We start from the raw sequence: 12,199 nt of genomic DNA, 5'->3' as shown, positions 1-12,199 counted from the left end.
ATCTTTTCTGCTGATTTGAATAGGTTACCTAGGAGAAACAATGTATAAAAGTCTGTCTTCAGATCTCTGATAGGAAATCCCCACTGCAGCAATAAATATTATATCTATGGCAGGCAATTGGCAAGCTACCTTGATCATGATAGTCCCTGGCTGACAATCACACAAAAGTGAGACCAGAAAGTATATCTTAAATGTTTCAGCACTTGGATTTTCCTAACTACTCCTTTCAAGTTCTTTATGAACAACTTGTATATAGATCAAAACATGCTAATTTCATCATTGCTGGCCAGCATCATAAAAGAATCATATGAAAACATATGGGCACACTCACCAGCTTTTTAAGCAACCAAATCTTTCATAGAACTATTGAAGTTTCTTCATGAGATAAAAGAGTTTTGCTGTTTTGAAACAATAGTACTTCTTTTTTTAATTTGAAAACATATGAGAGTGCTGTGTGTCATTCATCATCTGTCACCTTTTCATTTAAAACACTGTCAAGGGGCTGCCTAAATATGTAAAGGTAGCAAGGGCTAGTACACTGCACAGCCAAGACAGGTTTGGTTTTTGACCCTGAACGCACTGCCAAATTCCCCAAAGCAACAAGAACAAAATATCAAAAAACCATATGCAATACCTGGTTATGAGTTGTACCTTATTTTTTCTCTCTTGCAACAGTCTTTGAAGGAGCATTGGTGAGCTGCAAGTGATCTGTTCTCAGAGATGCTCAGGGATAGGAAATGCATCCTAAAGATTGACCTAAAGAAGGTGAGACTAGGTAAGAGCATTAAGAAAACACAGACTCACCATATGAAAAATTGTCAACAGAGCAGATAGAATGGCTTAAGGCAAATTCTGCTAATAACCTAGAATTAAGTGAACTGAGCTTTTCAAGGTGTATATGCCACAAAGAAAACCTACAGAAACATCTACATATTCCTTATAGCAGTTGTTTGCCTAGCACCATCATCAGAATGGAGAACACTTCACATGGTTAAGATTAGCAGACACATTCCTAGATAAAAGAATTTATCTCCTCATTATGGCAAACTTGAGGAGTTAACTGAGGTTATAAGCCACAAAACCACAACCACTACACAAATGTGGGTACCTTGGACCCAATTTTTAGTAATAAATCAAATGCAATGTGGTGCTTGCAGTGGTACTTGAATACAGCCATGAGATATTTCTAGTTGCATGAGACAATTTCATGCTGCACCTTACAGTGTTCAGCAACCACAAAGCACAAAACTCACCTCAGGAGACCTTATGATTTTGGAATAGATACCCAAGGCACCATGACCTAAAAGAGAAAGTGTGAGTGTCTAGGTACTATGCCACAAAGGGTTTAGGCTTTAGTGTTTGACAGTTTCTAGTTTATACATAAAGATAATAGCATAGAATTAACAGCATTTGCTGACCATTTGGTGACAGTTAAGTACTGAGTCTAGCTCACTAACGAAAGTTTGGACAATGCAGTCTTCTCACAGCAAAAATCTACTGTCTGTTTATTCAAAGAGGAATAAGACTGTAGCAAAAGTAGGAATTCTTTTGGATTAGCTGGAAAAAGATCAATAAGAAAAAAACAAGTATCCAGATCCCTACACTAAATCATAGATGGTAGCTAAAGTGGGTTTTGTAAAAAAAAAAAAAAAAAAAAAAGGGGGCGGTGGGGGAGAAGTCTCTGATCTATCTGTTAAGAACTACAGTTCTGAAAGTTTGACTGGAGGGCCAGCAACACAGCATAGCTTTGTAGAACCATGACAAGGAGTTTCCTGAACAGGAAAATATACCATCTGACATTTAAAAAATCAAAACCCATTCTAAATCCTACCTGGAATACAGTAGGCTACAAGCATGCATTCATATCTTCATGTTAAAAGTTACCAAAGGTATAGACCATTTTAATAGGTCCATTCTGCAGTAGGTTAAATTTCTTGACAAATTTACAGAATTATATGTGTTATAAGACTTTTCTGCACTTGTTTAGCTTAATGATTAATTAGATATATTGTCCCTTTATAGGTGGTGAAAATGAGATCTAAAGACTCTAATAGATAGTCTCAAGGTTGAATAGCTAGAGGAAAAGTCAGAACAAAAAGCAGAATGCTGTTCTGACTTTTCATGCTGTCATTGGATTATGCTACTTTTCAGAAAGAGCAGATGGCCAAAGTGGTGCTAAATCTATGAGATAAAGACCTACCCAGTTTTTGTCCAGCTGAAAAGAAAAAGAGTTTCTGGTTAGAGTTCAAAACCTGATAACCCACCTGATCAGTAGGCTCCCTAGTACAGAAGACTTACTAGTTGTGAAAATCATCTTGGATTTTGCAAAAAGTCCTGAGAATATTCCCCTTCCTATCATTTCACCTCCTTCATGTTCATGCCAAACTCCAGCCAACTGGCTTCCATCCATACTTCTGCTAGAAAAGGAAATTATATTTTCTGGCTCCACAAAATAGGAGACATAGAATTAGCATTATCAGGATATTGATGACTTGATAGTTAATATTACTTCATGCTCCTCCCCAGAAGCTTCAGCACAACAGGGGTTAACTGCTAAAAACTGTTAAGTGTAAGCGTAGTCGCCTATCACCACCTTCTGATATCTCAGCCACGTGCAGATGAAACCACCCTAAGGCAAATCTATCCACCTTGAGACCCATGCTCATGTCTATGGCATCTTATAGCCACTGGAATTAGAGATGGATGGAAGACCTTGGTTGAATAATAAAGAGACAAACATGTTCCCTGAAACAGTCAACCACTCAAGACTGTTATTGCCAGGAACAAAGGAAACACTTGCAACTAATTTGAAAAGCATCTTTCATAAATATATGCTAGTGTAGATATGTATATATAAAAGATGACATTTGGGACACAAATGTGACTTAACTTGGGCTCTGTTCATAAATCAAGTAACACTCATGACTTGAAGATATCCATGAAAGTAATATTATGTGGTTTGTGATATTTTAAGCATGAATAAAGCATGATTCAATTTTCCTATAATTAGACAAAATATATAAACCAGGACTTTACCACAGAAAGATTTTTATTAAGCTCACTTTCAAAAGACTGCCTTTCTAACACTCCTACTCCTCTCCCTATGAACTGCATTTACTAGAGATTTGCTATAATAAGAGAACACTACCAATAGCATTTTGGATATGTTCAAAATACAGAGAGCTACTGTCACCACTGCTTTATTTCAGTATATTCTCTTTTTCCTGAACTTCCAGAATTATTCTAGTGTCTGATCACATTGCAGATGAAATAGTTATTTTGGCAAGCTTCCAACCAATTTCTGTTTGAAACTTAATATCTCTCCAACCAGCAACAGAAGTAACTGTTTGACCTCTTCCCTGATTTTGGTTTTTGGGGTTGGTTTTTTTTTTTTCTTCCTATTTGTGCACAACTTATTCATAAAGATGTTATGGTTAAGTATGTTCCACCTGAGAAGCTTTTACACCTTTCTGGTTTTCTGCCCATGAATCTCTCACTGTTAAGAACCCATAGACCATTGTCAAAAGTGCTGCAAAACTTTGTATCAAAAACTTAGTTAAAACTAATGCTATTAATAAACTTTCCTGGTTAACATTTTGGTGGTATATAACAACTCCAGAACATTCTCTTTCTCTCTCTAGCAATATATTTATTGCCTTGTACTGAGATGAGCACATGTACATCCAGATGTGCACTGACACCAGGTACACTAACAGCAATGATTTCACTACAACAGCTGAATATACTACTGCAAAGGAAATTGTTTTAAGAGAAATATCTGCTAAAGCGCAGGTTGATGCAGACTTGCAGAAAGTGTAGAATTCCACCATCATGTTCTTCAACGTTGTGAAATGTTTACTTCTCTTTTCTGCCCCATAAAAGGAAATGACCCAGAGGAGAATTGACTTCAAGTCTTAATCCTAGTTGGGGTTCTACAATGAATGCCCAGAATATATACACCTGTATTATTCCTACTCTCTTTCCCATGCAGTGGAGATGCGGTACTGTCTGATCTCATGCAGCTGTTCCTACATTCATATAACTTGAGTCTTCAAATGGTTGCACGACTAAAAAACGCCACCAAATAATTGCAGAGAATTTAGCAGCAGTGAAGTCAATAGTTTTTCTCACATGAAAAGCAAAAGGAGCAAATGCAGAGATTTCCAAAAGGCCTCCTTACTGGTAGCATCTCCATGCAGTATGGAGCAAGATGAGCAAGACTTAAGCATCTTACCACAGTGTTCTCAGTATTTATGACACAGGCTTGGTCCAGTACATTAAGGCAATAGTGAAGATGCATTTATGCCTTACCTTTGTTTAGTTCTTGGCTGTACAGAAAAAGGACTAAGGCAAACCTAATGGTTTGCAATGGTATAACTGGAGCCATGGTATGGTGGTACCAGCATGATTACACAAACTGAAAAAAAAAAAATCACATCTGTATCTCATATAACTGCTGGTAAAGACTATGTTTAAGTAAATCTTCACAAAGTTACTGAAGCAAGATTGGATGGCTATGAAAAAGAGAGTTAACAGAGGACATCAAGAAATGAAAATAGCTGGAAATGAAAGCTATTATGAAAATGTACTTGTTAAATGACTCTCACATGTCAGAAAGTAAATTCTGCAAAACCCTGGAATGCTACCAGAGTGCATGGCCATATCAATGATTTGAACTTTCAGATAGAATCAGTGAAGCTGGATGTCACACCTGAGCATGAAAGATAACATCAATAAGCTTATGACAGAAAACAGGAAGATATGGACAGGACCAAACTTGGCTCTGTGCAAACATAAATGGTTCAGACCAATGAAAGGACTATGTGCCTTTTAGACTAGCTGTCCACTTTTTCTGATTATATCAGCTCATCTAATGAAAAATACCCATTTCCGGAGGCACTTGGGTTCTCCTATATCCTGTAACTGTTACAGCTGGAAGACTTCCACAGAAGACTGTTAAAAACGCTACCTTCTGCATTCTGACCAAGAGCACAAAGATTAATAAGAGTAACAATTTCACTTCAGATATGCTCAGAAGTCAAGGTTACTCCTGGATTTCAGAAAGTCTCCTGTATGGCTAGTATATTGTTTCTGACACAACTTGGAAAAGAGAGCAGCAGAAAACAAAATATGCGAAGAAATACAGAACTGGCATGGAGCACTCAATTTCCAGCCAGCTCTGAGATCAAAGGGCCAAGTTTTACAGCTACTAGAAGAATCAGTGGGAAGCAGAAAGCGGAGATGCACCTGCTACAAACTGCGTAACTACCCTGGAAAAAAGGAAAGGCAGAAATAGGGCAGCCAATCATGCAGGGATTTATTTCAAGATGTGACATTTTCTCTGCCTTCAGAGATTTCCTCTGAACCTCAAACAATGTCACTTCCTTCAGATTACCCTCTTCATGACTTTAGAGCAGCCCACAGCTTTCAAATTGATAGGGTTATGCAAAATGTAATGAGTGGTAAACTAGATCATTAATTCTACTGGTTAAATAAAACCAACCTCTCCCTCTGTATCCAGTTGGGCTTTCTGAAGTGGGAGTGAAAACCACACAAAAAAAACAACCACTGACAACTAAAGCTATTAGTGTAATGACATACGAAAATAGCTATTTTGAGGTGTTGCTTTTGCATCCACCATTTTCAAACTAGAAAAACATTAACTGCATCTGAATATCATGATGGACAGAATGTCACAGAGAGCAAATAGATGCTGCAAGCAAAATGAAATGGGAAAGCACAGTATCTTTCTTCAGTGACAATACACCAGAACTAAAAAAGGAGGCTGTGGCAGCTTTTCAGTGCTCTGGAGGTTTTGTAGTCAGTCATCACCACCGTACCTGCTCCATTACATTTCGTTCAAGGATTATTGGCATATATCCAAAATGGGAATGGGGCAAGGAAATGACAAGCATGTATAACTCTTCTTCTTCATATGTATGTTGGCTAGGTGTTTGGATCCAGAAGTTTCAGATGATTATTCACCACTTAAAGCTAACCCTCAGTTACTATTCTGGACTGTATCGTATCTGTGAAAAAACATGCACAATAATAATAACAAGGATGATTACAGCCCTTGCCATTTTCAAAGTACTTTTGAGGTAGTTGGATTAACAGTAAACTGCTAATCCAAAGAGAGAGAACTCTTTTATTGATATGATTTAAACACGGTGTTTGCCAGAAATGCATGGCAATTATGTCCTGAGCAGCAGCCACAGTTTTTTTGCACAACTTATGCAGAATAGATTACTTTTCAACATGCAGAGGAAAAATTTTGCTATTTAAAGCATATACTTCTGTCTTCAGTTATTGACCTATTACTAATGGGACTCAGTGTGACCATAAAATCATTAGTTTATGGTAAGTTGAAGTGCATCACAACATTATTTTACTAAACCGCATTCAGTATACTGTAGATCTTCCACTGCCTGTTTTTCAGAAAATTTTAATGAAGCCTTTAACCTTAGTAAGTTACCTACTGCTAGCCACAAAGTGCTGAAACACCTTTTTGTATATCTGCATTCAATTTCTATTTGGCAGAAAGTAAAATTATTTTGTCCACTGTCCATCAGTAATCTATGCTCATCCATTTCTCATTATAGATTGGAAGAGGTTCTGGCCCAGTGATGGCTCTAGCAAGTGTGTTATATACAGGAAAATGTTTTTCATTAATACCTTGATGTGATAATAAATGATGCACATGCAGTACTTGAACCGCATGCTTCCACAAAACTGAACTCAAATGAGTTGTCTTGAGCTGGAGCCCACTGGGACCGCTGGCACCTGAAACATGAGACCACCTCTGGTACAGCACAAATATCGCTGCCCTCTCCTGGACTGCCCTTCCTGCACTCCTTTTCCTGGACCAGCCTTCCCTGTGGAGGTGGCAATCATCTGACAGCAAGCTTCAGCAGGTTTAGGTCTAAATCATATAGGGTCTGTCATTAAACCTTAGTATTCTTACGTAGAGCAGAGACTTACTTCCCTGTTAGTCAATATGCAGATCCGTTTGTGCTTCATAACTGACAGTCGTGAATTAAATTAGTGTAAATTAAATTAATACGATGTACCTGTTGTATAGCTGTAACTAGCGTAGAGACATAGCTCATCTTTTTCCTGACAGTCTTCACACAAAAACTTATGCTGAGATTATTCCCTAAAGGAGGAATTAAGGTAAGAAAGCAGCCTCCTTAGGCTGCTCTGTACTCAGTGGAGAAACAGCCTCCACTCACAGAAGCTTTTCAGTCAGCAACATCAGAAACTTCTTACTCTGATACTGTTTCACCTTAAACATATTGATAGGAAATATAATTAAAATATCTTATACAGTGATGAGAATCTTACATGAAAATTTTAAGTAATACAGAGAATAGTTATTTGTGTATTAGTAAAGTCAGTAGGAACCATTTGGCAAAAAAAATCAAGCATGTTGTGATCTGAATCAAGATTTCAAGAGCTAATACTACTTTTTCTTTCAAGGTAACTGCAGTACACTTCGCGATTGTTGCAGGTTTGAAACATTACACATAGTGTGCTAAGAGACTCTCAATTTAAAAATGACAGTAAACCCAATAAAGTGAAATAACGTTTAATTCCCTTTTTAAATGTGCATTTGAATTCAATACAGATCTGTAAGGCACTCTCATAGGTAAAAAAAAAAAATAATTAAACATTCTTTCCAAAATAAGGATAGTCACAAGGCAATGGTATGTGCATAAAATATAACCTTATCTGAAACATGAAATATGAATGTTCAGGTTTTGGATGCATTGCAATGTAATGCCATTTCTGTATGATGACACTACTCAGAGTAAATATTGGCACTGTAAATGATTTCTCATCGGGGTTAGGGGCTTGTATTCTCTTCATATCCCAGTAAAAAATAAACTCTTTAATAAATAAATATATAAAATAAATATTTGCTATCTGGAAATGTATAAATAGGTCCATCCTGAAGAAAAGTTCCAGCTCTGACTATGATGCATCGACATCTAAGGTCCGTCACTAAAGTGGAGCCACTAAAACTTCATATACAGTTCTCAGGATTTATTACTATTTTACAGTCCATTTCTTTCTACTTCTTCCAGCTGTTGTCTCATCCACATGATGTAGGTAGTTCTTTGCTAATTTATGGACCATAGGTAATCCAGACAAAACTGCCAAGAGTTTGTTATTTTTAAAAAAGTCACACTCCAACTTCCCTCTGGTTACTGGCTACGAAACAGTTCAGCGAGTTTGAAGGAGGCTGGTCCACTCTCAGCTTTAAGGCTTTGTCTCCTAAATCCAAAGGTTAGAAAACAGAGGCTTGCCTATCACAAAGTAGCTTCTTCTAATCCAGCATCCTAGACCTCTGCAGGTTCCTTATGCTGGGATTGCCATGAAAGCAAGGGCAATGGCTCCAGTATGGGTTTTTTTTTCCAAAGTTGCCTCCTTCCTCAGCTGTATCCTAATACATCTTTGTACAGTTCTGGAACTCTTTCAGGATCCACGGGCCGGGGCAAGAAATGTGTGAACTTCTGGTGTCTTTTGGACCTTGCCCCATCTCTGGGAGTACCGTCTTTGTTAAGTGCTACGAAGTACCGCCGCCCCGAATCTCCATGTTTGTACACATTGGACGAGTAAGTGTTGTACCAGTTTTCCTCAAACTGCTCCCTGAAGATGCATTCAGAAGTTAGTTTCTCCTACAGAAAGAAACAGTGAAGAAAAATAAGAAGCTGTCTCTAGATATCTGAACACACATGAAAAAAAAATGATAAAAATAAAGAAAATGTTTTAGGCTTTGTGCGGCCTTACTGTTTATTTAACTGTCAACAAATCAAACCCAAGAAGAGTATGTAGACATGACACTGAATTTGGAAGCCTACTTTAACCTTTATTCTTTTGAAAACCAGACCTGTATGTATACAATTTTGGATTTAAATATGAATTAGGTAACTTTCTCTCTAAGAAGGCATTACTTATTTATGATTTAACTAAAATTCACCTGACCTACAGGAACTACATTATGTAGACTTCTGTCTTGGGGTATCTACCATTCTAGAAATGAGATATGGTGGAAGGACTCAGGTGCAATGTAACAGATCAGGAACGTATTTCCATGTGTTCTTTGTGATGTGCATCACATCTCATGTTTTAAACAGGACTAACCATGACCAAAGGAACTGAAGAGACAGAATATTTTATCTCAAGATGTTTTAAGACTTGAAAGGAGAAGAGTTTAAGACTGTTACTACCCTGATAGTATTGGAAAAATCAAAAATTATATTTTTACGGTTATATGTTGAAGTTATTCAACAGCTACAAATCAACTGTGATGAGTACAAGCTTATTTTCATTCTTAAATGCAAATATCCCAGCTGGGATCTACAGATACTGCAGGTACTCTTGCACCATTCAGATTTTTCAAATAACAGTGGTACCCAGCTGTGACATATGGTATTATCCTTTTTCCCAGCATTTGGAAGAATGTTTTTATGTTAAAAACTGGTACCTGGAAGTAACACCTGCTGATTTGTAAAGGAGCATTAGGCTATACATAAGGTCAGGGTACTATCCTAATTGTTGTTTATTTGTTCCATAACTATCCTTTTAACTTTTTTCAAGTTGCATTCAATGTTTTTGATGATAGACTATGCACTATGATACATTTGCAGTATTGCTAAAAAGAAAATGAGATAGCAGGCAACTTAAATGTTGTTTGAATAGCTAGTTTAATTTAGCTATTTTTGTCGTAATTCAAGAGGAGTATTTCTTTTCAGTTCTCTTCATCTAGGACAGAGAAACTTTTCGCATTGAATTTTTAGTATCCAAGGCTATCCTGTATACTTTAAAAATATACATTTCAACAGGAAAAGATGTTAGTGTTTTAAAAGCTAAGATGACCTCAGCTAGCTACTTGAGGGGTTTGCATAGTGCTAAGAAGTGAATCAAAACCACAACTTGTATGAGCTGACATGAAAGCAGTACTTACAGAGCCATAGAGTTCTCCCTTCTCATTCATTCCAAGGTAAAGGCCACTGTCCACGCCTCTAATACTGACCAGTCCCACTGCCACACTGATGAATTCAAGGATACCTGAAAAAAAAGAGATTCCTTTAATTCAACTTGTAAGCATACAGTACGTAGCATCCAAAATGCAGCTGACAACAAGTAGAAAATGTACATTTTACAATAAATGTGGCCTAGTTTTTCTGAAATTTCAGATACTATATGGAAATGTATCCAACATTCACAGGAAAGCCATCTGAGAAACCTCATCTAGGAACAAGAAACCTACACCGTTTAAGAAGCATTTTTTTTAATGTTGAATATGAAAGGATTTTATTCAGTGCGGAGGCTAAAGCGTTCAGTACTATGCAGTTGGAATCTATAATGATTACACACTATTTGCTAAACTGCCTACTCAAACACTGGAAGGTAGGTTTGAATTACCTGAAAATATACTTTACTTTCTCTATAGCATTATCTTAAAAAAACACATGCATTATTAGATCATTTGAATGGATATCAAAGTACAGATGGGACTTTTATATAACAGAATATACCCACAGGAAAAAAAAAATATTTGCCAGACATCTTATCTAGCATATGGGCCCACACCTCTTGACACAACTTGCTGTCTTCAGTGCAGGCTTTTTATGTGCAAGAAATATGCTGCTTATTTGCTAATGTTTGGGTAATAGCATTATTTATATTACATTTGCCCAAAAATGTAATATATATTAATAATCTAAAGTATTTGGGAGATGAGGCACTATTTGAAGCCTGAATTTGGTAAGGGTATGCCAACATATTTAACCAATTGATATGCACAGATTGCAGTACATACAAAACATGAAAGAAAGGGAACGTGTGAACTGGCTTTTTGGAAGTTGTTAACAATGTAAACAAAGCCTCAAAAAGAAGTTATTCTAGAGTCATACCTAAGATTTTGCTCTGCAGCAGCAAAACCACAAAACATTAAAAAAAAAGTCTGAATCTAAGGTAAGTGGTTTTAAGTAGTGCATTTGATTTTGACAATGACTTTTTGTCTATTTGCTGCATTTATGATTACTCTTTTTCATTCAGGACCATTTTTCACTCTCAGATGGACTGTCTGGACTATACAATAATTTAAAATGTTTTTAATTTTAATTGAGCTTTGGCATGTTTCTTACTTATATCGCCAAGCAGCAAAGAAAATAAACCCTTTACAAAGAGTAAGCATTAAAAACTCCGTCGCATGTAAATCATCCTAGTTTTCCAGTTCCTAAAGCACAAAGTCCCACAGAAAGAGGTCGAGGTATTTTGTCTTTCTGGTATCATTTTCAAAGCCACCCTTTTTCAAAACGATAATAAGCAGGTGATCCAACCCACAAAGCAACCACATCAGACAAACCTGCCGAGAATGGTGGTAGAATAAAGGAAGAACATTTCTAAAAAGCCCAGTAAATGTTTGATCTGGGGCTAACTTTTTTTTCTTCTAAACCCAAGATTTATTCATGTTTACACGCTGTAGGAAATCTTCCTTCTGAGAAGAACTGCCTGTTTGACTACTGCTCTTTTACTTCTGAAAACATCCACGTGTTATAAAAGCAATTAAGAGCCATTCCAGCAGATTGTTTTGACTATGGGGAGGATGATAGGAAACTCTTTAATCACCTTTTTACGACTGCTAAATCAATACACACAAAAAACCCCTCACACGTAGCTGAGAACAGCATGTTTGTTCAGACGTCCAGTTGCTACAACTACTATTTAGGATTTGCTCTTGTATCTCAGGAAACACTTACATTTCGGGGTTGTCTTCCCCGCCTTTTGGTTTATTGGCAGAGAAAGCTGACTGGGAGGCGGTTTAGGTATTTGAGCGGTTTAGGCCCCTCCGCTTCAACTTTCTGCCCCGCAGAACAAAGCGGCCTAACGCAGCCTGAGGGTCAGCGCGCCCGCGCCCACGCTCCCTGCGGCTCCGCGCAGCCCCAGGACGCTCCGAAGCGGACAGCGCGCGCACACGCCACCGGTCCCGCGTGCCACCGGTCCCGCGTCCCACCGGTCCCGCGTCCCACCTCTCCCGCGACACCTGCGGGCGTGGGCGTGCGCTCGCAGACCTCCAGCACAGGCCGAGCGAGGCGGACACGCGTCCCTCCCGCCGCGCGTGGGACGCGCAGCCCTCCCTCTCCGCCTTGCCCTGGTGCAGCCCCCGTGGTTTGAAAACGCCGGGGGG

At 38.1% G+C, this 12,199-nt stretch overlaps 1 protein-coding gene across 1 annotated transcript in view; it reads right to left on the bottom strand.

Moving 5' to 3' along the window:
* Window positions 1-8,435: 8,435 nt before the first annotated feature.
* FGF20 (fibroblast growth factor 20) overlaps window positions 8,436-12,199 on the bottom strand; it is a 5,308-nt gene continuing 1,544 nt past the window's right edge. The window contains exons 2-3 of the mRNA XM_010570074.1: window positions 9,971-10,074; window positions 8,436-8,681 (exon numbers count right to left, since the gene is read on the bottom strand). Of these exons, the coding sequence (XP_010568376.1) occupies window positions 8,436-8,681; window positions 9,971-10,074 (350 nt within the window). The remainder of the gene's footprint in view (window positions 8,682-9,970; window positions 10,075-12,199) is intronic.

This window comes from Haliaeetus leucocephalus, unplaced genomic scaffold, assembly GCF_000737465.1.
Source record: "Haliaeetus leucocephalus isolate CR32 unplaced genomic scaffold, Haliaeetus_leucocephalus-4.0 Scaffold284, whole genome shotgun sequence".
Lineage (NCBI taxonomy): Eukaryota > Metazoa > Chordata > Aves > Accipitriformes > Accipitridae > Haliaeetus > Haliaeetus leucocephalus.
This window is presented reverse-complemented; position numbering and strand designations above follow the sequence as displayed.